Genomic DNA, 25,926 nt, shown 5'->3' with positions numbered 1-25,926 from the left:
GTCCGAACGGTCCAAAAAGTAAGCGGACTACCGTTTCCACTACCATAAATAGATTGGCTGATATATTCCACCGAAAATAATAAGTCGCGAGACGGTATGGTATGGTACAGTGGCCTGGACAACCAAATCGGCGCTTGCCATTGTTAGACGACTAATAGAGATTAGTAACATTCTAGGGCAGGAACATCATTGAATATCAAGCGTTCCAGCACGGCTCAACCCCGATCAAGTTCCGATGAATTGAGCGCAGTCGTGATTGTACTTTTCAAATATTTTACATTGGATGGTTTTGGCTGGTAAGGTGCGTGTCATTTTTTGAGGCATTCGCTTGCGACGTTCGACAAGAATTCGGTGGTCCGAAAATCACAACATTGCTTGAAGAAGCGTGAGATGGTAAAGGCTGAGGGAAGAATCTATGTGAACCGGTATTCACAACTCCAAAATAGCGCTTATCTAGCGAAACATTTTACTTATTTCCGGCCTTATTCTACCATCTCATTCGGGTGATTAGTGTAAGCTCATGTTAATCTACCCAACGAATGGCCATCGATTACAATGACCGAAAAAGAACGCACACAACACACGATCACCGCCGTGTGCACACCTGAAATAAACTTTTTTGTAAGCATGTTGGCACACCTCCTCCTGCAGGACAGATGGGAGGGGGGGAATAGGGGCCCTATTGGTAACTGTGAACAGTCGTACATGATGATGATGATGATGGGCCGGGGTCACACAAGAAGCAACAAACAAATATTTCAAACATGCACACGTCGGAGTATGCGCGTGGCCATCATCAACATCGCCGTTTCGTGGCGGCGGCGGTCCTCTCACAGCAGCAGCTGACATCATCACTGGGACGTGACGACCGTTTATGGTAAAAAAAGAGTGCCCACGCCGCCCGTTTTGTTGAAGCAGAAATGATGGATAGACACGATGGAACGCCACGAACTGGAGAAGCGACGTATGGGCCTGAGAGAGAGATAAAGGGGAGGTTTGCCGAAAAAAGTGTGAAACGATTTGTGCATTAATGATGGCCATCCGTTACGGAAGAGGAGGCCTGCAAATCGATAAAGAATTGAATTGGGAAGACCTACAATCGAACCGAGAGTCCTTGCGGCGATGTATTTTTATGATTATGTGATTGAAGCAGTAGGACGGGGAGAAGAAACATTGTAATACTGAAGAAAATGGGAAATATCTTCATCAATATTTTGCATAAGTATGTTAAAATTCCTAGCATCATCTAATGAGCTGTTACTAATTTGCTCTTCTTCGTCTCGTACCGTGCTATCTCATGGTTGTTGATGATCCTGAGCTACTTCAAGTTCCTACTTTGTTCCCGTTAGCCGCAATATTTTTTGCCTAATTTTGCGTTTATCACACTAATCACTATCTCTATTACCGTATGGCACAATAATAAAGTTTAACAGGCTTAGCAGGCAGCTAGCCACACGTATGTCGGCATGTTGGCCTTGACTTAAAGACGTCGCTCCGCGTTTTGCCGCTATTTCCGTTTTGCATCCGAAGTATGCAGTTACCGACAATGCCAATGGCGTTGAGTATGGCGATCGGACCCCCGGGTAGGGGGGTACAGAAAATTAATTATTCATCGTTTCTCATCACTCTGTGTACTTTGTGGGGCTCGGATTGCTTTGAGGCACATACACGTTTCTTCCCATTTTCGGTGCTATTAGGGGGCATACATTTTGTTTCCAGTTTCTTCTACAAACACGGCCCACGGATGGGCCACACGGTGAGCGTGTGCGTGTGGGATGTGGCGCCTACAGGCACGGTTACGACCGGTCATGGTGCACGTAATTTTATGCGTAAGTCGTGCTTTATGCGATCGAACTGCATCGATCGATCGGAGAACAGATTTCTAACTTTGCATACATTATATCAAATCTGGTGTTCTACCCCAACCGGAACCGTGGGGGACATGATCGATTCAATGTCGTTCGAAACTGGTGATGCAATTTTTCCCTCCTTTTCCCGAAACGGTGTCTTTCATTTCCAGGAGAACATCAGTGTTTATGCCGTTTTGGAAATTGCGTTGGAAAAAAAGAAAACTGAGACGGATGGTGAGAGTAGCAGAAAGGCTGGCAGGCGGAGGGAGGCCTACTGCACACAGGCGCACACAGAGCATAATGACACCGAACGGGAAAGAGGGCGATCTTCCCACACCACACATTCGTTCTTTGGATCATTGATTCTTCAACCTGCCACCAGCAGCGGTTGGTTTATTTTCTAGCCCCGTTACTTCGCTGCTGCTACACTTTATTTGCATTTCGTGCTGGCCGTACTGTGCACGGAGGGTGGCCTGCACCTGCGCTTCCGATTCGCTGTGCAAAACGGAAACATTACCTTGAAACACCGCAAATCCGTATGTTTTGGTGCGGATGCGGGATGCACGATTTTCTTCACCAACCCAGACGAGAGAGATACCTGGTCGGATTTTCGTAGACTTTCTGCTTTTCGTTACGGGCACTAGCGCGTATCATTTATCTGCTACTATCATCATCCACTAGCACGATGTACGCAACGCAACTGCACTATTGCACTAATAATTTGGGTAATGTTTATCACACAACAAACTGCACACATACAGCACACTACACGTTATCCTCGGGACTTTTTCCCAAAGCGGCAAGCTACGCGTGCAAACAATTCCCTTCTTTTTCGGATCGTCTCATGGCGATTAGAGGATTGGCCACTTTCTTCGAGCGAGTAAAAGTGTGTTCGGAAATTTCTCTTTTCGTGTCGGTAGCCAATCGATATTTGGTGAGAAAATGTTTGACGTTCGTTCGTCTTCTTTGCTGCTCGGTTGTTTTGCTGCTTCGAGTGCACACTGGGTGCTGATAGTTGTGCAAAACGTTTGACAACTTTTTCCGAAATTTCAAAAACAAAATTTGTAAGCTGAAGGTTAAAAGTTAATTTTACACAAACACATTGCTTTTTAGATTAACGAGCATATTTTGCAACGATGACAGGCTTTAAAGATGTTTTTTTTTATTTTCAATCGAAAACCAATTGAATGCTTGATAAAATGAATAGTAACACTTAGATGGTTCTTATACAAGATTAAAGGGCAGTAAAATAAATAGAAAACTCAACAAAACAATTAAAATCTTTTGCCCGAAACATCCACGAACCTTGTCATCCAGGGGATTGTTGGTGAGATCTCAATTTCAAACTCAAAACAAAAAGTAAAACGGAACGTCAAACAACGCAAAACGGGGCGATGACGTTTCCATGTTCCAGTTGTCATAAAAACACAAAGCGCTTGTTTATACATTTTCCGGGAGTGTTTGTAGTGTTTCTTGTGGGCTTCTCTAAAGCGATTTTAAGTCCATTTCATCGCACGTAAGTTCGGTGTTCTACATTAATCGTATTGCTAACAATGTTTACTGTTATTATTTGAAAAAATGGTTCTACTTGATGTATTTTTAAACGTAAAATCGACGAACAATGCGGATTGCGATATGAACGGTGTGACGTGTACCTTCTTCTTGCCGGTCTGGATGCATCAGCAGTACACATTAGCACAGTTTAGTTTAATTTTTCCTTTAGCATTTATTTGCATTTTAGACATGATCCATTTGGTATTTTTAATGAAAGGAGCAGGTTAACCCCGGATTAACCCGGAGCAACGATCGTCCTGATATCAGGAATTGGATAAAAAAAATCACCCGTATCTATGCTTTGTTGCTTTGCCATTTGTCCAATATCAGTATCAAAGGAAATGGACATTCCAATTTGCTGGCAAATAATTCTAGCGAAAATGTTCTATCCGATATCTAAAATCTTTATCGGCCATTTCGTCGGAAAAATTCCAATTTTGTTTTAGGGACTGTTAGGACATGCCCACACAATACTATAAATATTCACCTTTCCATTTAATAAGCACTCTCTCTTCAATGGAAATTGCGTCAAGGTTGTGGTCAGCACCCTTCATGCCGATGTTCATCTGTCGTCCCATTAATGTCGATAGCGATTTGTACCGATCCTACTCTAATCCACTACAAATCCAGTGTCATCTCTTTCTTACCGACAGATAAACTACCGACTACATTCACCATGATTTCCGATGTTCAGCTGGCCGTATTCTGCAACGTTCTAGGCGTGTTTCTCTTCCTGCTGGTCGTTGCATTCCATTACATAAACGCCAACATGGGAAGGTATGCAATTGCGTTCGTTCAACCCACACAGTATGCTTCCCACACTCTGTGAATGAAGCAGGTCCAATTAACGGACCGTAGTCAACTTTGTTCCATATGTGTGTATGTACTAATTGACCTATCTTCGTTTAACATTTATCTCACCATTGACGGTACTGCCCGCAACGGATTTTTCCGGGTATCGAAACACATGGCCCTTTCGGTGATACACGTGGTGCATTGAATGGAAGCAGCATGCGAGGCGGCCCAGGATCGAGACATAAATGAGGCATTCCTATCTAATCCTGCACCACAACTACGACATCTGGGTTTCCCACAGTGGTTGGACAAACAACCACAAACCACATCCATACACATTCAAACAGCAACTGCATCAGTTTCGTAAATGAAAAACACGTGTCGCAGAAATGTGTCCCAAAGATGTGTTGAACAAATAAAATCTCCTGATCTATTAAAACGGTAATGATCGGTGGAGTCTTATTTTTAAAAATATATTTCATCCAAAAAGAAAATGAACAATAATCCTATACAATCTTGATTAAAACACATTTCATCTTGCTGGTTTTGTTTGTTGTTGGTATAAAAAAGGTAACCATTACGTCCCATCTGGTTTGTCACGTGTCCGTCTGCGTAGTTCCGATTTGTGTCGATTTTGTTGCATCTTTTAAACTATTTAATGCGCACACAATAATCCTCCCTGGAGGTCGCCGTGGTAGGATCCGTGGGTGCGCTCTGTTTCAGGTCCTAATACTCAACCGGTTTTAAGTATGAATTTTCTTCCGTAGCACTTTTTGTACTGAAACGAAGCAAAAAGTTAGACGATTAAGAAGGACCAGGAAAGTGATATTACTTTCATTTCTTGGATCTCCAGTTCCCAACTTACCAATGGCTTTCAACAATTGCATTCAAATCGATAATGATTGGCTCGTTGACCGCATCCTTTTCCTGTAACGATTCGACCGTGTGCACGATTTTGCTAAACGTTGGTCGCTCTCCGGGATGTACATTCCAGCAGGAATACATTAAATCGTAACTGAAACCGACCAATATGCAGGATTGATTACGTATACTCGTGTATGCGTGCTCCCACCACTCGCGTTTATGCTTACAGTAGCTCGTTACAGCTGTTTGGCCGTTCCATTCGGTATCCACTTTCCAGGTATCGAAGCAGCTTGTTGGTGGAAATCGAAGGATACGGACTACCACCGAGGGTGCATATTTCGTACAGCAAAATTCCGAACGACCACACATCACTCTGCGAAGTGTAGACTTGATGGGTCATCGATTCTAGTGCAAGCCACTTGATGGGCAGCTTGCCGTTGCTGGTTTTGCGGTACAGATTTTCCTGGTAGATGTCACGGCTCAGTCTGCAATTAATTAACATTAGGAAAACATGAATTAAAGCCTCTAAGATGAGCTACTACAGGAGTTCCATACCCAAAGTCTGCTATTTTCACCGTATTGTTATCACAAACCAACACGTTCCGTGCGGCCAAATCCCGATGCACCACCTTATTGCGGGCGAGAAATTCCTGCCAAGAGACAAAACACCTTGTTGAGGTAGAGAAGCTAATGATGGTGATGTACACACAGAGGTCTTACCATTCCGAGCGCAATCTGGCGGCAAAATTCTAACAACTGGCCACTGTTTGGTGGTGGGTCATCTTCCTTGAAACCGTCCTCGGACGGTGCACAACTTTGATAGCATCGATTCTCGACGGTATTGTGCGTGAGGGTCGAATCGAGGGCCGAACCATGGCAGCTGCACGGTTTTATTCGCACGTTGCTTTTAACGCTCCCCTCACAGTCCTTTCCCATCGAACCACGTCGCTGTCCATCGATGATTTCAACCGCGTTCTTGCACGAACTTGTACAAAAGTTCGATTTGGACGTTAGTTGCGCCGTTTCATCGCCTCCGCTATCTTCGTTAAACAGTGGATAAAGCTTATTTTCGATTATTTGCGGTGATCGCTGGCAACCGTCGCTGGTAGAAAACCCAGCCAACAGTGTTTGCCGATGGTCCGAGGAGAGGTTTTTGTACGTTAAAGATTTCTTATCGTTCACGAACGAAGTGTCAAAGTTGAACACGTTTTCCGGCATCTTGTTATTGGCCAGCGACGGTGTCAAGCATTCGTGCTCTGCCGCCATACCTCCGGACAATGCAGCTCCATCCAACGAATCGGGCACCATCGATGGAGAAGTCATGCCACTTCCAAGCGGCAGTGTAGTCTGGTTTTGCTTCAACAGCCGTTGCCACTGGAGGCGCAAATAGTTAAGCAAATTACCCCGGCCACAGTACTCCGTGAGGAGCATCATTTTGCGCACATTCTTCGTACAGTGGCCAACGATGCTGACTATGTGGGGATGAGTACCGACCGACTTCATTACCTCCATTTCTCGCCTAAATTCGATAATGTCTTCGACGCGAGGACACTCTGTGGAATTGCGGGGGAATAAACCATCATTCATCAGGACTTATGTGGGGGCAGAATCCGATTACCTTTTAGCATTTTTACCGCCACCGGTTTCGGTGTCGCTCCATCACCTTCGGTCTCCCGCTGTAGCATCCCCCGGCGTACCAAACCAAATGCACCTTCGCCCAACATATCGTGCAGCTTGATGTGTTCCATATCTATCTCCAGTTCGTCATTAATGGGCGCTATCAAATCGGCAGAGAACGGGTGGCTGGAGGCGAGTAGGTCCTGCATCTGCTTTGACGTTGACTCAAACTCTGTGCTCGGATCGACCGGAGCCTTCTGCTCCAGTTCCTGGAATTATTAGCGAAGAAAGGGAGAAATGCATATGAATACGGTTGGACCTTTGGGAGTTTGGGATGCTATTTTGCGAGCATCTGAGAATATACATGTAGATGAGTGTTAATGGTACCAACCTTAAAGTATTCGCACCGCACTTCGTACCGTTTCAACTTGGCCCTTCGGCGACAAATGAGGGAAATGGAGATTTTCAACAGTCCTATCATCAGCACCGGGGCCAGAATGATAAAAACTAACTTGGTCCGTATCCATGATTCTGCTTTAGAAGAAGAGAAAATCAAAGAAAACTATATTAATATCTCTGAGGACTCTAAGGACTTACAAGGTTGAGACATACCTGAGCTAATTCGTCCAATTTGAAGCGTTTTGATCGTACTTTCCGATGATACACCAACTCTAGAGTATGCAGAGATGAATACCTCAAAATGAGGTCCAAACATGTCGAATGAATCGATCAACAATCCAACCGCATCCTAAGACGATGAGACAAAAATGGAATGAAATCTTCCAACCTGCGCCATGTAAGATCCTCACCACAACTTACCCCTGTAAGATTTCTTGTCATCGAATTGGCCGGTTCCTCTGTCTCGGAATCGTGCAGATCAAACACTTTTACAACGTACGCATCGGGTGCGATTGCGGGACGATCCCAGCTAATGTTGAGCTGATAGCTGTCCCCGTACAAAGGTAACTGTGTAACTCGTACATTTTTAATTGGTTCCGGTGCTACAGAATGTAAGAGGCGCAATGGAGTTACTTTTGTTGCTCAGTTTAGAGTATAGACTGGTGACAAGTTCCTTACCACACACTTGTGTTCCGTTCATTAAGTTGGCACAGCTAGGCGTATGGAACGAGTGCCAATGTAGCTTGCTTTCTTTCATTGCATTTTGGGTATTTTTTGACCGAACCGCTACCATATAGTTGGCGCTCAGCTTCAACGATTTGATGGTGTACTTGTAGAGGACTTCAGGCTGTGGATGAGATAAATCAAATGGATCCGTATGATGCTGAGCAGATGTTACAAATATCACGGTCACTAAATATCCCCTACCTGTTGGACATCGATTGGTTTGAGTTGAAAGTCTGGCGAATGGCTTGCATGGCACACGATCTCATAATGGCATGTCTTATCTGCAAAAGAAAAAGACCAATGCAGTTTCGCTGAATTCCTGCACTTCTTGAGAACCCCTTTGCAGGATGATTACCTTTTGCTGGATTCCACGAGATGAGTGCATCGACGTACCGGCTGTCCCGTACATTCGGCTCAAACCGCTCCACCGTGATCTCCGTTATTGTTCCCGGCATATAGTCCAACGGTAACGTTCGAAATTGATGTTTCTCGACGTAGTAATACTCAAACGCCGACGTTAGCATTGTGGCCGTCACATTGTACCGCTTGTTGGGGACAAGATTCTCAATCTTTACCAACGACGCATTGCTCTGTTGATGCGAATGGAGGGGAAGCAAAACAAATGGAAGCTTTATTTATTTACAATTGATTATGACGGTCCAGTGCCAAATGGAAGCTTGAATAGCTGTATTATTTTATATTCTACCCATAGCAAAGAGATCAAAAATTCCAATCGAACACGTGGCCAAGAAACAAATGCGCGTCCGTCGTCAAGGGAAACAGTGTAAACGCTTCGCTATACAGTCATTGACAGTGTTGCGTATAACAACGCTTCGCGGTACGATTTGTAGTGGTGTGTGTGTTACTCTGTTGAACGCTTTGCAGTGACGTTCCAGCGGGGAGAAATCACAAAACAACCGTCCGCGGAATGCAGCAGTAGCAGCAATTATGAGTGTGGAAAGAAATCGTAAAATCTAGTGGATGCTGGCTGCTGCTATTACGCTGCTGTGTGAATCATTTGTGACAGCATATTCGCGAAGGCAATGCCACCAAACCGGAACGCCGTGAACAGAACCAGCTTCCGCCGTATTTCGTGTTGATGTTGCCGTCTGCATAAGATGTGTGAGCGATCTTCCATCCCGGAATTGATGGAACGAAAGTGTGTCATTTAGTGTGTTGTGGCTCGCACGGGAAGTTTGCTAAATGGTTTGTTTTCTCCGTGCATCCCCACTGTGTGTTGAATGTGATTTCTGTGAACAGTTTATGCGCGTTGGGTGTGTGTTGTGGAACGCTGGTTTGGAGGTTAATCAATGCACGGCAATGACAAGTGTGCACGTACTACACGCTGTGTGATGGAATTAGTTTAGCTTGCCTGAAGAAGAAGCATTCTACCTCAATCTTGCCACAAAAGCAAGATCATCTTCTAGAAAAAGGTATGTAAGTTGTGTGTTAATTACCGTTCCGTTCATTTTCGTACAAGCAACGTCAGCACAGAGTTGGCACTTTTTGATTAGCGACTGGCCCGCCATTCCATATTCAATCTCCACCGGAGCATAGCAATCGCTATGTATACGTCATAACCCCTCAAGATATTTTTAACGCCAACTCACTCCCGTTTTCCCCCCAAGACACAATGTCGTCGGCCGGTTCCACTAAAAACAAGCCGAAAAAGAGCAGCAATCTGCGCATACTGTGGATACCGGGGCGCAAAAAACACAACCGGAAGGGTACGTACAATTCTACGAAAAATGGACTCCCTCAAACGTACGGTATGCAGCCACGGAAGAACGAATCATGGACGCTCGGCGGTACGATGAATCACACCAAAATTATAAACGCGTAAGTGTGCATACATACATACATATATTCTCCCCATCAAAATCAACTACCCCCCCCCCTCCCCCCGGCCCTACTCTTTTTATGTTTTGCTCCAGGAGATGTAGAGAAAGAGGTAGCGCTGTAGCGAATTCCAAAGGTTGTTTGGTTGGGTTTTTTTTCGCAATCGTATGCGTCCAAAAGCAGGAGGCCTATTTGGCAATCCGACAGATATAACCATGGTGATGAGGTGGTCAATTTTTGGATGAAGTTGGATGTGCAAAAAAAAACTGCCTCTTGCAGATATTACCATAACCTGTAACAGTATGGCGACGATTGATTGATGAGGTGAGAGACCTGGAGAAGAAGTATTGCAATCCCCGCCCGTCCGCATGAAAAGCTAATTTTATACGGTTCACTCTTGGGAACATGTTCTTCTGCAACGCAGCACTCTTTTACAAGCTTGCTTGAAGAATGCCTGATTAGATACAAATTCATGAAACACAGAAAATGTCTTTAAATCAACCAACCGCAAATGTCGCTACACGCTTCAAAGTGTTATCATGCAGCGGGTGTCAATTTTTCTGAATGTTTATATTACTGTTTCCGTTACTGATTTCAAGTTTCCGCCCCACAGAGTAGAGGCATGTGTGCACCTTCCTATCCGGTGTAAACTTGCCAGCATTGGAACTGCTGCTCAAGTGCAGAAGACTATTTGTTTATGATTTGTTTATGAGTCTCCCGCCCTCCGTGTACCTCACTCTCGAAAGTTCCGGCGATTGCCACTCGAACAAATGCTACATATATGACACGCGATAAAGAGCAAATGAAACTCGTGCGCCCCTTTGTACAAAGCGATTGACAAACGGAAAGACAGGTTCGACGGGGCGGGATGTACGGGATTCCAATTTCCACATGTTCGCCCGTGACACGATATCACATTCCGGTGCACGCGAAACCCCGTGTCGTCAGTCAGTTTGTTTGGTGTCTTCTTTATTTTGATGCTTCGCTTCGTTTGCACTTGACTACTCTCCCGGACCCGCATCGGATGGAAGAGACACTAGCTGCTGCTGCTGCTGTTGTATGCACACTCAACATAGCGCGGCCAACAAGCCGCGGAGGGCGTGTGGGAGGGAAAAAGGTTGACACGAGAGACGGGTGGCTATCATCGGAGCCCTATCACATTCGTTGGAGACAACATCAAACTGTGGAGCACCAACTGTAAATACACCACCTGTGTATGTGTGTCTACTCAAAAACCCCGCAACTCCACCCTATTTGCTTCCCACATTGGTAGCAGGGTCTCGTGTGCGCGGGTGGCAGTCGTTCGTCTAGTTCTCTCCAAGCAGAATTCTACGGGCGTGTGTGTATTTTTCCTTCTTTGCCGCTTCTCGTGCGATTTACGCGCGATTTCTAGCAGTAGTCTCGTTCGAGTTGCCGCGGTTGATCGATGGCCGGTGGTGGTTCCGGCTGCTGCCATTACGAGTATTTCGCGCGGGGCAAAGGTGGTGCACTAGTTATCCAGTAGCCGCAGCTCTGTGGTCGTGTGTTTGTGGAGATTCAATTGAAGGTGGCCAGTAGGACGTTTCAATTTTGTCGATCCGTCGATTTTGTCCACCCCACGATGGGAACAATGATGATGATCAAGCGGAAAACTAGGAAACAGGAACCCATACAACGTGTGCGGGTCGTTTTGCGGTACGTTAGCCCGTCCCGTCGTCAGCATTTTTATTTTTTTTACTAGGGTTAATTCTTGCATCAATCAATCTTTTTTTTTTGTTTCCATCCATACCCTCCAAAAAAAAAACCACTTAAAACACACATTTACCGCAGAACGATTGAACTCATCAAACAAAAATAACCCTGTGCCCGTCCGTCTGGAGAGGTGTATATGATACGTGTATGATAACAGGTATACACAGTGTAATTACACCCACCGTGGAATTGGCCTGGCCTCTCCCCTGATGATAAACGAGAGCAGCAAATGGTGTGCTAATTACATTTTGCTTCCGATCCTGCTAAAAAGCGTATCGAAACCGATTGGAGAACATCGTAACGTCGGCGGGGTCTATCTTGCACAAGCCTCCCGGGGGTAACGTGACACAGTACCAGTACCCCGTGGCACAGACACTTTCATTCTCTCTAACTAGCTCACTAAAATGTCACAAGAAGGCACCATTTACTGTGGGTCTGTTTGTTTCAGTGAAGACGAAAGTGCTAATAACGATCATAATCATGTGCGCGCCCGTGTGTTGCGAACGCGATCGGTTTGTTTGTTTTGTAAATAGGGAAGATCCGCCATCCCGAGAGAGAGAGAGAGAGAGAGAGAGAGAGGAGATAAATGCTACCACCACACGAATGAACTGTTTTTAATTGAGTTCCGATCAGCAAAAAGCAGCGGATCAGAAAGGAAGAAACAATTAAAATAAGAGCTATTATTGGTAATAATTCGCAACTAGAAGCTTCTCTGGAGCTTTGACTGTTGGGTGGATTTGTGCAAATGATTATTCAAACAGCAACCGTATCTTAAACCAGTTTTCATTCTTTTTTGGGCAATGGGCAATGGGGTGGTGGTGGCCTGTCGGGTGGTGGTTGGGCCACCAACCATTTCTGCTGACTGGAACCAACGCAACACGGGGTGGTGTGTGTATGCAAAAAGGCAAACCCAATCCATTGTCCGTTGAGAAGCACCACACACAAAAGCAGTTTGCGAAAACATAAAATCAGGCCCTTTTTCGTTGGTTTTTTGATAGAGATGCCACTTGGTGCTAGAGTTGATATGTAAGCAGTTGAAGCCGCCGTCCATACACACAACCCGCTATTAGATTGGTTTATAGGTTTGTGTTTGCATTTTATTCAACATTTGTTTTTTGCAAATAGTTATTAGTATACGAATGAAAACTTAACGCTATTACAGGCAATTTACTCAGTTGTTTCTAGTTTTGATAGAAACCTACGTGGAAGAACAGTTTTTTTAAAGCTCCTTTGAGATCTTTTAGCGATCAGTTGATCCTACTGCTTGATTACCGAATGGAAGGAAAATATCCTTTGATCGAAGGATTTACCACTTTTATTCGTCGCAGATTTGGTATGAGATTTGAAGAATGAATGGTTCTTGTACTCTTGGATGTCTCTTAGATGAGAATTTGTCGGTCGGAATATTTTTTAAAGCCCAATTTGACTATGGCTTTTGGTTAGAGCAATTCCCTCACGATCTCCAAATGAACGAAAAATTCTTTAAAACTGTGTAAATTGAATTTAAACTATACGCTATTTGAATTTATCGATCTTCTGTCTTTGCCAGAACGCTCTCTGTAGGCTAAAACGACATGAAATATATTTTTGATGTTCCTATCGGTTATTACAGCTGAAGGTGTTGATGTCACACAACTTAATCATCGTCCTCTTTGATTAATTTAAACTCCCACTTCATAATGCAAGCAAATCCATCCATTCGTCTCCCACCGCTGCTTTGTAAAAGGACACAACTCCAGTCGAGGACGACAAAACCTTGAAGCCATTCCGATATCGTTTTCCGCCCTTCTAGGCAAAGCAAAATGGGGAAAGAGAAATAACGCGCTATGTGAAGCATCCGAGCGCTATACATCCATACTGCCATTTTTCGCAAAGGGCAGCAAAAAAAAAAGGCAGACAGGGAGGCCAACCGGCGACATATTATGCTGTGAAAGACGACCAAAGAAGAAGGAGGGTACGTTTTCGCATCCGCTTACGAGTTCCGAGTAAGGGTAGGCGCGTGTGTGTACGTGCCTGTGTGGTCCCCATTCTGTGTCCCCATGACATAACGTCATGTCGCTTGCCTTCGAGAAGAGCGTATGGAATTTTAGTTAGTTGCCGCCGTAGTTGAGTGTTGTTAGTTGAAACGGTTTGTCCAAGCACCAGGAAATCGGGCAATCGGGTCTGTTAGCTATGGCCATTGCCAGAATGGAACTCATCATCGTGCCTTGCTATCGTTTGCCGGTGACATCTGGTTTGGGAAGGTGTGTGTGTGTGTGTTGTGTACTTTTTTGGATACTGGACAAAATCAACAAACACAGCCTAGCGTCAGAGGCGGAGGAACATCCAAACAAACAGAACAATTTATGCGTGCGATATTTCGCATAGTTCGAATGTTCTCAACCTTACAGTATTCAACAACTGTGGTAGTAATTTCTTTTTCAGAGATCTTCACGAAAACAACCTGGACGTGGCGACCATTGTAACGACGGCGGCCACCGGCAGTGCACTCGCGACAATGGTAACTGCAAATGGGCCAACCGCAGAGCAGCAGCAGCAGCTTGATCAGCTGGAACCATGTCCCTCGACCAGTACCGGTAAAGGGCAACAGTCACCCCAGCCCCAGATAGTGGTGGGCACCATTGAGCTCAACAATCTAAATGGGGATATTGCTAGCAACAAGGTAAGGGACACTGGATACACCTTTAAAAAAAAGCACTGCTTAACAACTGTTTTCATTCCTTTTGACAGCAGGAGAAGGAAATCGGTACGAGCAATCAGTTTGAAACGCTCACCCTGATCGACGAGGATGACGAGGAAAAGGATCGCAACTGTTCGAACGCTCACTCATCCTCGTCGCTACTTTCGTCGAACAACGATAATCGATCGACGGAAGAAAACAACCTGCACAATGCGAACACACTTTCGATCGGTGAACAGCATCGGAATAGGAATAGGCGTCGAAGCAGTCAAAAGGATCGACGCAGTGCGGAGGATATCGATTCGATCGATCAAGCTGATAGTGCGGTTGATGTAACGCACGAGGAGGAACCGCACGTGTTTGATGACGAGGAGGAGGAGGAGGAGGAGGAAGATGTGGAGGAGAGTGAAGCGAAGAAGCAACAAAAGCAGCAGCAAAATGGACCAAACAACCACCACGTTACGGCAGCAGCGGTCCGGCGGCGCAAAAACCGACGATCGCGACAGAAACGAACGCCCGTCCTGGAAAGGCAGGATGTGATCGATGGGGAAGAGGACCGAAAGGAACCGTACGATAAAGCGGTTACCTGTTTGTATTGGTCGCTTGCCTGTTGGGATTGTAATATTTCTTAATGAGTTTTTCTTCCCTTATCGAAAGAGACACCGCTTAGGAGCACCGCGTAGGCATTAAGCAAACAATTTGTCACTTTCCACCAAGGTGAACCCCATTCAAGCACTTAAGCTAATCGCTACTAAGCTTCAAAGTCGTGGATGATAGTGATCGATTGTGGATGATATAAATTAACTTAAAGTAGTTGTGCGATGTGGTGACGGTCGACGGTTTTTTTTTGTTCGATCGTCACACTCTCGAAGCAATACACAGAAATCTCAGTATTTATGCATTTTACATGCATTGCTCATGGATGTGCGGACAGATTTGCACATATATTTTCGGACGTAATTTACACAAAATTTTTAAGGAATTTGTACGAATTGAAGGTAGGAAGATCGGAAAAAATATCGCCCTCTTGCCTCACACATAACAGGGTAGGGCAGCGTAAAAGTGATACACTTTGCTCGTCTAATAAAATGAAGACCAGGTTTGATTTCTCATCGGAATCGATTTCAATAACATCTATTAGTACTAAACTTGCATTTCATTACATTTAGTTCAAATCTTTCATCTTTGCACTTGATAACGGCCCGTAAACGCTTTTGGCAATCGTTATAGGCACAACTACGTCCGGCATTTCGCGTCCAATATCTTAAACAACCGTCTCTTGACCGCCACTTAACTTTCCAAGCATCGAAACCTTATGGGCTGGAACTTAATACCGTTGGAAGTAAAAGCTATCGATCACAACAAGCTTCTTAGCGTATGGCCTTAGAGAACGGGTTCTTACTAGTACTCTTATTTAATAAAAGTAAAAGTTAAGCTAAATGTAAAGCCCATCGAGTAAGTGTATCACTTCTACGATGCCATCCTGCAATCTGTAAACGATGTAGAAACACTTGCCCGCCAAGTGGTCACTGATTACGCAAATTAAATACTATTTATCAAGGCACATAGAGCCAATAAAAGATAGAAAGTAGGTTTTTTTTGTATAGAGAAGCAAACGAGCTTTTGTGTTGAACTTTTATTGTATTTTTGTAGAAAAACACCTTGAAACAATGGAATAATCGCTTAAGAGTATTTTGTTTTCTCGATTTATAGATTATAAAATATCTTCCGCTTGTACAGATAAAGCGCAATCACATTCCACAGCACCGCGTTCCAGAGCGCTTCGAGTGTGAGCATCAAATGTGTGTTCATCGTACCGATACGCCAGTGCCATGGTAGCATCTTGTGGAATACGGTATGGCCCACGTACAGCACGATCGCATTCATACCGGCATAAACAAATGGACGACCGCTCCAGGTCCGTTTCACGTCGATCACATAGTAACAGATCAGTAACAGCAGATACGCTAGTGAAGCCGTCGCCAAAACGTACGATACTGACCAGAGGTTCTTGTTTACCGGTATCCAACCATCATTTTTGGAGAATCCACACAATATTCCTGCACCGAGTCCGAGCACGACGGACCAGATAGCAAATCGGGTAATACGCTGACGATGTTCGGTGAATGCAAGTATCGTGCAACCACACTGAAGACCTAAAAAAACCTGCAGAATGGTCGGAAGACATCCGAAAGGACCTTCCGGATCGAATGGCATCGCTTCGTAAACGTAGCGTGCGGTTGGATGTTGGTAGAGGTGAGCGATTCCGAGGGTAAAGCGATCGACATATCCCGTAATGCCACCGGTACAGTTTGGATAGGCGTTTAACAGATGTTTCCCACCCGGTCCGAAGTAAGCTCTAGTTTGGGGGGGGGGAGGGAAAAGAATCCATTTTTAGCGTCCTAAAGTTGTGTATTTTCCGTTTTTTCCGAGGTTTACCTTGGACAACCGGGTGCTGGCAAGAAAACGATCACCAGCAGATAAATGAACGTGATCAGTCCAATAACAAGCCATTGCTTTTTAAGGCGAAAAATGTCCTCGTTTGCACGCAGAAGACGATTTTGCGATGGAACTGTCTGCTCGTGACAGAAAAGGTGCACAATCGATACGACAAAATACGCAATACCGAACCTTTGAAGTACACCGAAGATGCGAAGATTCGCCATACTTGGTCCGTTCATCGAGTTTAGACAAAGTCCTATTACGAACAATTTTACGGAGCGCTAAAATTATATGGAGTTTTGATTAGCATGTAAGAATGGATTTTCCTCAGCAGATTAGAGAGTTCTTCGTCACTTACAACAGCAATATTGGAAAGGATCCTGCGCCGCGGAACGTTCCGATTGATCTGACCACGTAGCGAAATTGGCACACATACGCCCATTATAAAGAGAAACCATGGGAAAACCAAATCCGCCACGTGCAGCCCATTCCACGTCGCGTGCTCAATCCACCAATAGTGACCACCGCCACTGTTTACGAAAATCATCAGCATGATCGCAATCCCGCGGAACGTGTCCAAACTTTGCAAACGTTTCTTAGGTGTAACCTGTGCCGATGTGGCCGTCTCTTGCTTATCGTTTTCATCTGCTGATGTTGGTGCATCGCCACCACCAGCGTCCTCTTCCGGGCGTGAGGGAGGCTGCTGAAAGCCTCCCATACGAGAACGGTACAAGCCATACCGTGCCAAACGAACGATTCCAAATGCAATCAAAGCGATAATCGCTATCGTAACGAAAGCTTAAAAAAGTAGAAGAAATATCATTTGCTTCCGTTGCACAAATAAGGCAACAATGAGCTGGCTTACGAAGATAAATGTTGACCGGTTCTTTGGCCGTCTCCAGCTTACAGCTACCAGCATCTTGAGCGATGCTTAGATCATACACACCAAATTCACCCAATTGTGCGTTGCTAAATTGGCACAGTGCGGTGCTAGCGGAACGGAAAAGAAGATGCTTTAGAGAGGGAGACTGAATCGTCCGGAACACACGACCTACTCGTTATCGAAAGAATATTTTCCCACGTCACGATCAAGCACCCGCAATCCGATAGGGCGTGTGGCATCGATTTTGAGCACCGTGTGTTTCTTCTCCGCCGAAATCCGTTGCACTTTGGTGTACGGGCACTAAAAATCGAGCAAAGAGAAGTAAGCGCCGATTAGCGGGATTGAGGTCATTTATTGCAATCTGGCTATTGCACGCCCCCTCCCTTCTCCGTACCTTATCACACTCGGCTGAGAGTGTGTAGAGATAGTAATCGTTACCGTTGGTGCTGGTGGAACGTGTTACGTTTAGGAATGCTTCATCCACCGCCAATGACCATAGGTCCAGCCCGCGAAAGAATCGTTCCGTGTACTCGATCATTGCTGGAACGTTTCCTTGCACATCACCACACAATCACTGTTCCCGTACACTACACTGCGACGCGCGTCTGGCGAATAAACTGGTTGCGAACTTCGAAGGACGGCATAAATTGGTCAATGGAAACCACATTTGCGATTAAATACGCCCCGCCAAAAATTGTAGCAAGCGACCCGCGACGACACGGTTCACGCGAATGTGTGTGTGTGTGTGTGTGTGTTTACGCACAATGCAACAGCTGACAGAAGCAAAACAAAACACAAACCGCGCAGAAACGTCAAACCGGGACGCGCGTTCCCGCGAGCAGCTGTCAAACATATCAGATGGTGAGCGAAAGAAGGAGGATCAAATTGCACAAAACTGCATTTCACGCAGGATAAAATTAACCAAATTACAGGTTGAAATAAATGAAAGAATAAAAATATTCCCCAATACTTCACTTTAATGTGCAAACAACCCCGCCATGCATACGAATCCTCCGAAAGGTGTTTGGCTGCACAAAAAAGGAAACAAACTATGCGCCTGAAAGTATGCACAGCGAAACATGGTTGCAATAGTTTAGAGAGCTAAACATTCTATGCAGTTAATTGGAACCGGGGAAAAAGGAATGTTTGAAACTGCATTCTCTAGGGGTAAAGTGTTTCGCAGAATGGACCGGAAAATCATCAGCGAGCCTAAAAAATAATGTGTGTCAACATTAAAGGATTTGAACGGGGGCATCTGATGCAGGCAGAATGCATTGCCAAAACAAGTTCTTCACCTACATAACTCAACGAGCAGTACAAAGAATGCATATAAATACATTTTTCTATCCCTTGACGAATAATTGTGCAGAAAATGCAAGTGCTCGAAAGGCCACTAGCACATGCCCAACATGGAAATCATGAATGTACCATTTTATGTCACTATCGTTGGATGGATCATCAACTTTCTCTTCCTTCTTTTAATGCACACACACACAAGTTCCCGAGTGCAAAAATATATCGCCAAATCTCCATCACCTACCCACTCACAGCATCGGTGTACAATACAGGATTAATTAACCTACTCACCATATAGACGATTCGGTCGCCGAGTTCCTCCTCACTATCCTGCACCTTCACCAGATAGATAGGCAATGGGCGGACACGTTTCGACGATGGTTGATAGTTGGCGCGATCCTGCTGAACCTTGACCGCGACATCACCGAGGTCACCGTGCGCTGCCGATGCCGTGTTCCGTGCGGGCCCATCGATTTTCGTAAACCGTTCACCCGAAACCGACTGGTCCGGGTTCTGCAGTAAGTTTGCCCGCGTAGCGACAGAACCACCACCCTTCTGCAACAAGCCGGATGGTCCATCGGCACCGATAGCACGCCTGGTACGGGACGGTACCGATTCCCGGGATTCGACAGCCGCATCGTGAAGTGCACTTAATTGGTTCTGATTTCCCCCGGGTGGGCTAAGCTTCATCATAGCTGTGGTGGCCTCGACCACTTCACCATCGTCCTCAACCACGCCCGGCACGCTGTGGCCATTGCGTTCCGGTTTGATCTCTATGATCAGGTTGGTGCTATCGCGGCAGATGAGATTGATGCGTAACGATGGGTCCTGCCGTTGGACCAGCGGTATCCAGGCGGACAGTGGGCGTGTGTCTTCCGAGCACAGCTTGTAGCAATGTCCAATGGTCTAGTGCGATGGGGTGGTTTTGTAGCGTATGCCCGATAATGATACGTACGTTGCAGCGCGAGAGCGCGTGCAAAAATGAACATGAAAAGAAAGAGCAGAATAATAATCAACCGATAAATCATGGCTGTTTTGTAAGATTGGAGATGCTCCCCTCTTTTCGGTTTGAGGGATGTTTTTTTTTGGTTGCTACTGAACGCACCTTGAGCTGCTCCGTACTGAGTGGCGGCAGGGTTTCGTTCGATTCGCCTGAAACACCCACTTCCGTGCCGGCCATGCACGCGGCCGTACACGCACCGATGCGGTACAGGTCCTGGTCTTCCCGCTCATTGTGGAGCAGCAGCTTGTCGCAGTTGATGTTGTTCGAGAAGAAGATGGTAATGCACAGGACCTGCATGTACTTCAAAACGATCACGTGCATATTGATGCAATGGTGCACGTTGCCAGCGGGGTTTTAAATCGATGCGACGCACACGGCGACTGATACTGATATCAGCACGAGCACACAGGGCGCCTACGGGAGCCGTCGTGGAATTTCGTCGAATGTTCGCTTAACAGGTGGCCGCCACGAGCGTATCTCCTCTTATTAGCGGTCTCGTTTAATGGTGGGCGAGTGGGTGAGTTCTTTATAGCTTTCCCGACTCAATCTCCCCCCTGCCCACGGATGGGATCGGTCACCGATTGGGCGTCCTGGTATCGCAGCAAGATTCTTCGTCGGAACCAATCTTGGCACATTGCTTGGGCTCTTTTGCTGTGTCCGCTTGCACTGTTTGATGCCAGATGGAGGGTGGTTAAGGGGAATTGCTAAGTGGTGTGGTATCTGGCTCGTGCTGGCTAGCAGTAACGTAATATCCTGCAAATGTAGATGCAGAGACAGAGAGGGGGGGGGGGGGGGGGGGGGGAATTAGTCTATCATGGGAGTGGAATTAAATAAATAATGTAAAATCATATTAGATGCAATTATTGTGAAAAAAGTGCACAAAAACATAAGCTTTACGTTGCTGCTGGTATGAATGTGAAATTAGACCACGTTGGAATAGAATTTGAATTTGATGAACGCTCTCGGGAAGCTCCAACGACGGTTTCAATGAATCACAATCAAGGAGAAGGAAAGGTTTTTTATGATGTATACATATCGATGTACGAAGAAAAAATCATATTATATTTATAGGATGTTTCTGGCGATTTTATTCTGCTCTTTTTGGCCTCTTTGGCTTCAGTAACACGAACATACAGTCAAAATTTAATAAAAAATCATCGAGAATTATAAATTCAAAGAGTACACCTCATACGGTTTTATGAAAAATTGGTGATAAAAAAAGGATATTTTAGACAAAATGGGGAAAAAAGATTTCACCTAAAATTTCACATTCGCAGAGGGGCGAAAAATCGTAAAAGATTCGTTGGAATCTGGTTGGACGTCCGTCAACGGCTTCACCCGATGAAAACGTTCGAAAAGTGGCGATTGACAATCATTTGAATTTCAGATAGAATATCGCTTATGATTTAAACTAGTCTCAGGAACAAATTTGCAAGATTTAAGGTAAGTAACTGGTTGACTCGTTCTAACAGAGTTGAATTTCCTCCAAAAGCTTTATCAAAAGCCGATGGAAAAAGAAGTTTGAGCAAGTTAATTTCAACCAAATGAGTATCCAGTGCCTTAGCTTAACTCACAGTGAATTATTCCTTATCCTAAAAAATAAAATCACCACTACGCGGATGCCGTTTCAAGTCGATTGAAGTGCAGAAGCAGAAATTGGTAAAAGATAAGATGGTGAGAAATATCTACATAATCATCTCAGGAAAGGTTGGAAACATGGCTCCCTTGCTAATGTGGTCCAAGGAACTGCTGGAAAATTCTGCCTGCAACATTCTCGTGGAAAACCGGTGATAACTTGCTCAGTTTTGGTCCGATCGGAACGTTCTGCATATTCGTTGGATGCATCTTTGGACCGCGCATCTTTCTGTGGAACATTCCACGTCGATTCCTCCACTCCCCGTCCAGTTATTCCACAAAAAAGGGGTTTTCTGGATTTTCTGGAAAAAGGGGACACTTATCAAACTAAGATTCAATGTGATAGATGGCCCTCATTTCCACCCCGCTTATGGAGGCCCCAGAAAGGCTAAATCCGCCATTGAGTAGAAAAAATATGTTCGTAGATCCTTCTGTGACAGAATGTGTACTGTATGATTGATAAAGATCCTATCGCGTTTAGCAAGTCGCTAAGCCGCTCCATAATCATTTTTAGTCGAACTCGAAATTCGTCCAATGTCCCCCAGTATGACAGGTGTGTGCATTCTCGCTGGTAATAATTAAATTATTCCACCGCACTTCTTTCACACGAATTTACGATTGAATAATTGTCACGCACACGTTATTGGGCCGTTTACCATATCTGTAAAAGATGCAATAATTGCTTCCGGTAAAAGTATTTATTACCGGCGCGCGTGTGTGTGCGCTATACCCACGTATGTTATGCCATTTAAATTCGTACGTCTAATTGAGCAAGAACTATGACATGCACATCCACAGTTCCGGGTAGCAGCCGTGGTAACCCGGTGGGAAGAAAATGGCAGTACAATAAATGCCATCCTGAGCGCTTAATTAATAAGAAGTTGTACCGAAGGTTGGAATTACGCGCCGCAGCCGCCGCCGCCGCCGCCAGTTGCGGCATTCGGGCACGGATTCCGACAGGATAAAAGTGCTCGCCGGAACGCGTCTGCTCGTTGCAGATGCAGGATCGGATTTCTTCATATGCAAATTCTAACGATGGAGCATATCTACCGGTGGATCGTACGCAATGACAAGTTCACGGAGGAAGTGTTTTTGAAGTGCAATTTTTGTAAGCTAAGGTAAAAAGCGGAACGGTTATGAGTAATATGTAATATGTCATTTGAAATAACTGTCTGCAAGTCATTGTTCACAGCACTCTTGGCATCTACAAGGATTCTTCAAAGGCTCCACTCGGCAGTCGCGTTGCATTCTATGCGATGGAGCTTTTCTTTCTGCTCCAGATCGGCACCATCGTGTGGGACTTGGCAACCGTGCTGAACGACATTGGACTATTCGGGGATAATATGTGCATTCTGGCCGGATTGCTTCTAACGATGGTGAAAAAGTGGCACTGCGTACGAAACATGCAAGAGCTGAGTGAGTGTATCGAGCAGTTCCAGGCGTACCACGAGCACTATCTGAAGCAGGGCGAAAGGTTTGTGCGGCGCATGAGAAGACAGGATTTGCAGGAGCGACTTCTGCAGGATGCGTCCACACTGTTGGCAATGGTGCTCGCTACCTGTTTGCTGGTAAATGTAAGTCGCATTCGCACAGCCATCAGGTTCAGGTACAAGCATTCCCTGGTGAACGATTCCTTATCATCTTTTAAGGCACTGTTTTCCAACGGTCAAACGCTAATCCTGCGTGCTACGTATCCCTTCAGTACGTCCACCCCACTGGGCTACGGGTGTGTGTTTCTCTGCCAGGCGATTCTCGTTGTGTACGTGCTGTTCACCATTGTGCAGATTGATTGTACCGGGGCCCAAATTTTGAGCCAAATGTCCCTACTGTTCTGCATGCAGCGGATGGAGTTTGAGATGATCGGGGCTGATCTTGCGCTGCCCACCGAGGGTTCACTGTACGGAGATTGGCAACTTCGGCAGTCGGTACACAAGCTGATAGCTTCCCATCAGCAGCTACTTGCGTGAGTATTCAAAAGTGGCATATTTATAAAAACCTTCTTGGTACAAAAAATGCTGGACTTTAGCTTTTGTGATCGCTTGAAACGCCTGTACGAACCGAACATTATGGCCCAGTTTGTCTGCAGCATGCTCATCATCTGTCTGACCGCATTCGAGCTAATGTTCGCCAAGGGAGATCCGATGCAGATGATGCGCTTCGGTGCGTATATGCTGACCGCATTTTATCAGATATTTGTGTGGAGTTTTTTCGGAAACAGAGTCACCAATATGGCAAGTATTGTAGTAAGTAGTAAGACTTTAACTCGGTTGTCATCGTTAACGTTCGAACAACAGTCAACCGGCATCAGTGATGCAACGATCGGATGCAACTGGATCGTGCTGGATGATGGGTTGAAGAAGGACCTACGATTCACCACAATGCGCTCCCAGAAGCCTTTCATAATAGACGTCTACTGGTTGTTTCCGTTGACGTACGAAACGTTTATAGCGGTTAGTGGTGCTTCCCTCGGGGCATTCGGGTTTTTGGGGGCGGTAGGGAAAGCTTTAATGGATGTAAATGATCTCTCTCTCTCTCTCTCTCTCTCTCTCTCTCTCCCCTTTTCCCGTACAGATTCTAAGCCGTTCCTATTCGATATTTACGCTGCTTCGCACAATGATTGAGTGAGTGACGATGGGAAGGTAAGGAAAATTGTTTCCATTCTTTGGAATGCTGCACATATGTACAACAGGTTGCAACCGGTTGAATCTATTGAATCGAACGAAGAAAGCAGCGTTGGCGTGGTGTGGTTGGGAGCATGTTACTCTTGCGATACAAATCAATTTTCACATATTATTATGAAATGCTACTATTTTTAATAATAGAACTTTATAGACGAAGGTACATGTTTTACGGAATAACCAATGAGTTTATTGTACACATGTTGATATTGGTTTGAATTCTCAAAATACTAAATAATTACGGATACACAGCCCACAGTAGAATAAAGAAAATGGTAATAAATTTACTAAGTCGAGAACATAATATTATTGGAAAATAAATAGGCCCACACAACCACCTCCAAGAGCATGTGCACTTGTTCTACCGACCTTAACATAACTATACGAACATTTATAAATTTTTGTTGTATAAAGCAAAAACCAGAAAAAATATTTAAAGTTGATCGTCTGTTGTAGTTGTAACGATTAGTAAAACCATTTTTTTTGGATAAATTTAGTATAATTTTACACACATTTAAACAATTTGTATTTTTCGAACACACATTTTCTCATTTCCTCAACTAATTCTAAGCCAAAGTTTGACATATGTTTATATGGAATTTTATGGCAGACGCATATGTTCTGTCGATCAGGAGGGGTTTTCAGCTACAACATCAGAATGATGAAATCCTAATGCAGTATCCGAAACGAAAGGGATTCTCTTAGGAGCCAGTACCGAAGGCTTCGTACGAACGGTACGAAGACTAGAGAAGACACGATCTTCAAAGATACATCTTCCAGTTAAATTTATCCACAACTAAGTGAGAAGGAAATTTCTGCCCTCAATATAAGTAAGTATTGTAAAAGCTAGCTATAAGAATTGATTTGAGTACGGTCTAGCTGTAATTACGGAACAAAAAATAACGTATACCATGGTTTCTTTTCTCCTGCCCAAAAATGTAGCAACAAACCAAGAAATATTTTTGAAGCTGTTCTTTCAGTTAAGGAACGAATAGTAAACTTGAAGAGAAAAAGACTTGGTGGCAAACTGGTCTCATTTGATATCTCTCAGGCTTTCGATCGAGTTGACAGAGGATTCCTTTGGACAACAATGAGTTCATTAGGATTTAATCCAGGATTAGTTGAGCTGCTTCGATTAATTGGCAATCGGTCTACATCTCGTCTACTAGTGAATGGACAACTATCCAATCCCTTTCCCATCCAACGTTCGGTAAGACAAGGCGATCCCTTGTCAATGCATCATTTTATCCACTCATCACTGAGCTCCAAAGAATTTGCAACGATCAGGATGACTTGATCAATGCACATACCAAGATAAAGCGCATAAGAGAAGCGATCGAATCATTCGGTATCTGCTCGGGGGCACTGCTCAACCTCGACAAAACAATAGCACTGGAAGTAGGACACACAACGCCAGCCAACCAGATGCAAATTCCTTAGCTTCGCACCGAAGAACGTCTTCGACTGCTGGGAATTTTGTTTTCGAACGATGTACGCAAAGCTATGAACAGCAATTGGGATATAGTTATCCAAATGTTTGTAATAATGTTTTTTTCTGTAATATTTATAACACAAAAACACACGAAATAAACGTTTTAAAAAATATATGTTTAATGGTATTAAAATCCATCTAGATTGTAGATAGCTTAGAGTGTTCTTTGTTCAGGTAAAATATTTTTCGAATTATTTTATCAAGCGTCTTATTGGCTTCTTCTAATGCACTTGTATGATTAAAGTATAAAAAATCAACTGTTCATATGGTTTTGTTAAGCACTGTATCTTCTAGCTACATTCAACGCTAGACATCACTGTCACACGAATCGTAGTGGTTCATACGTTGTTTATAAAGCAAAAACAAAAAAAAAACACACACACGTACACAAAAACACGTACACTCTCCCAACCATTGTAAGCAGTAATAAAATGGTTTAAAA

The 25,926-nt window shown here is 44.6% G+C and overlaps 6 protein-coding genes across 7 annotated transcripts in view; 4 read left to right on the top strand and 2 right to left on the bottom strand.

Annotated features, from left to right (window-relative positions):
* LOC126561947 (protein bric-a-brac 1-like) overlaps positions 1-25,926 on the top strand; it is a 182,951-nt gene that overhangs the window by 35,415 nt on the left and 121,610 nt on the right. The window lies entirely within an intron of this gene.
* On the top strand, positions 4,066-4,480 carry LOC126563467 (dolichyl-diphosphooligosaccharide--protein glycosyltransferase subunit 4). The gene is made up of 2 exons (XM_050220112.1): positions 4,066-4,181; positions 4,415-4,480. The coding sequence occupies exons 1-2, from the start codon at positions 4,081-4,083 to the stop codon at positions 4,446-4,448; spliced, it is 135 nt and encodes a 44-aa protein (XP_050076069.1). The 5' UTR covers positions 4,066-4,080; the 3' UTR covers positions 4,449-4,480.
* LOC126561469 (tyrosine-protein kinase receptor torso) lies at positions 4,926-20,048 on the bottom strand. Of its 2 annotated transcripts, none has more exons than XM_050217634.1 (14): positions 19,782-20,048; positions 18,968-19,582; positions 8,161-8,395; positions 8,007-8,086; positions 7,758-7,926; positions 7,500-7,681; positions 7,293-7,428; positions 7,072-7,214; positions 6,682-6,949; positions 5,784-6,616; positions 5,619-5,713; positions 5,291-5,548; positions 5,065-5,214; positions 4,926-4,977 (listed from the first exon to the last, which is right to left on the bottom strand). In XM_050217634.1, the coding sequence occupies exons 1-14, from the start codon at positions 19,998-20,000 to the stop codon at positions 4,926-4,928; spliced, it is 3,435 nt and encodes a 1,144-aa protein (XP_050073591.1). In that variant the 5' UTR covers positions 20,001-20,048. The 2 variants fall into 2 exon arrangements, with proteins under 2 accessions (XP_050073591.1, XP_050073592.1); XM_050217635.1 differs by having other exon boundaries at positions 7,072-7,211.
* Positions 9,427-14,687, top strand: LOC126562542 (uncharacterized protein DDB_G0283697). Its single transcript, XM_050219087.1, has 3 exons — positions 9,427-9,644; positions 13,785-14,037; positions 14,106-14,687. Exons 1-3 carry the CDS (start codon positions 9,439-9,441, stop codon positions 14,685-14,687), a joined length of 1,041 nt encoding a protein of 346 aa, XP_050075044.1. The 5' UTR covers positions 9,427-9,438.
* LOC126563600 (heparan-alpha-glucosaminide N-acetyltransferase) lies at positions 15,762-17,918 on the bottom strand. The gene is made up of 6 exons (XM_050220245.1): positions 17,775-17,918; positions 17,553-17,680; positions 17,363-17,487; positions 16,856-17,295; positions 16,495-16,778; positions 15,762-16,414 (listed from the first exon to the last, which is right to left on the bottom strand). The coding sequence occupies exons 1-6, from the start codon at positions 17,916-17,918 to the stop codon at positions 15,763-15,765; spliced, it is 1,773 nt and encodes a 590-aa protein (XP_050076202.1). The 3' UTR covers position 15,762.
* Positions 22,350-23,939, top strand: LOC126560976 (odorant receptor Or2-like). Its single transcript, XM_050216926.1, has 6 exons — positions 22,350-22,432; positions 22,507-22,888; positions 22,964-23,277; positions 23,341-23,545; positions 23,609-23,764; positions 23,886-23,939. Exons 1-6 carry the CDS (start codon positions 22,350-22,352, stop codon positions 23,937-23,939), a joined length of 1,194 nt encoding a protein of 397 aa, XP_050072883.1.

Source organism: Anopheles maculipalpis, chromosome 3RL (assembly GCF_943734695.1).
Source record: "Anopheles maculipalpis chromosome 3RL, idAnoMacuDA_375_x, whole genome shotgun sequence".
NCBI lineage: Eukaryota > Metazoa > Arthropoda > Insecta > Diptera > Culicidae > Anopheles > Anopheles maculipalpis.
The sequence above is the reverse complement of the archived record's forward strand: the minus strand, read 5'-3'. Positions and strand labels throughout refer to the sequence as shown.

Bases quoted from the DNA above. Each gene is read 5' to 3' on its own strand.
- LOC126560976 (XM_050216926.1), top strand. From the start codon at position 22,350: ATGGAGCATATCTACCGGTGGATCGTACGCAATGACAAGTTCACGGAG. The intron at 23,278-23,340 runs GTGAGTATTCAA...GCTGGACTTTAG, and splicing joins TCCCATCAGCAGCTACTTGC to CTTTTGTGATCGCTTGAAAC. The intron at 23,546-23,608 runs GCAAGTATTGTA...TTCGAACAACAG, and splicing joins GAAACAGAGTCACCAATATG to TCAACCGGCATCAGTGATGC.
- LOC126563600 (XM_050220245.1), bottom strand. From the start codon at position 17,918: ATGATCGAGTACACGGAACGATTCTTTCGCGGGCTGGACCTATGGTCA. The intron at 17,296-17,362 runs GTAAGCCAGCTC...TACTTTTTTAAG, and splicing joins ACCGGTCAACATTTATCTTC to CTTTCGTTACGATAGCGATT. The intron at 16,415-16,494 runs GTAAACCTCGGA...CCCCCAAACTAG, and splicing joins CCAGCACCCGGTTGTCCAAG to AGCTTACTTCGGACCGGGTG.
- LOC126562542 (XM_050219087.1), top strand. From the start codon at position 9,439: ATGTCGTCGGCCGGTTCCACTAAAAACAAGCCGAAAAAGAGCAGCAAT. The intron at 9,645-13,784 runs GTAAGTGTGCAT...CAACTGTGGTAG, and splicing joins CACACCAAAATTATAAACGC to TAATTTCTTTTTCAGAGATC. The intron at 14,038-14,105 runs GTAAGGGACACT...TCCTTTTGACAG, and splicing joins GGGATATTGCTAGCAACAAG to CAGGAGAAGGAAATCGGTAC.
- LOC126561469 (XM_050217634.1), bottom strand. From the start codon at position 20,000: ATGCACGTGATCGTTTTGAAGTACATGCAGGTCCTGTGCATTACCATC. The intron at 19,583-19,781 runs GTGCGTTCAGTA...CCATCGCACTAG, and splicing joins TCAGTACGGAGCAGCTCAAG to ACCATTGGACATTGCTACAA. The intron at 8,396-18,967 runs GTGAGTAGGTTA...TCGCATCAACAG, and splicing joins GCGACCGAATCGTCTATATG to AGCAATGCGTCGTTGGTAAA.
- LOC126563467 (XM_050220112.1), top strand. From the start codon at position 4,081: ATGATTTCCGATGTTCAGCTGGCCGTATTCTGCAACGTTCTAGGCGTG. The intron at 4,182-4,414 runs GTATGCAATTGC...GAATGGAAGCAG, and splicing joins ATAAACGCCAACATGGGAAG to CATGCGAGGCGGCCCAGGAT.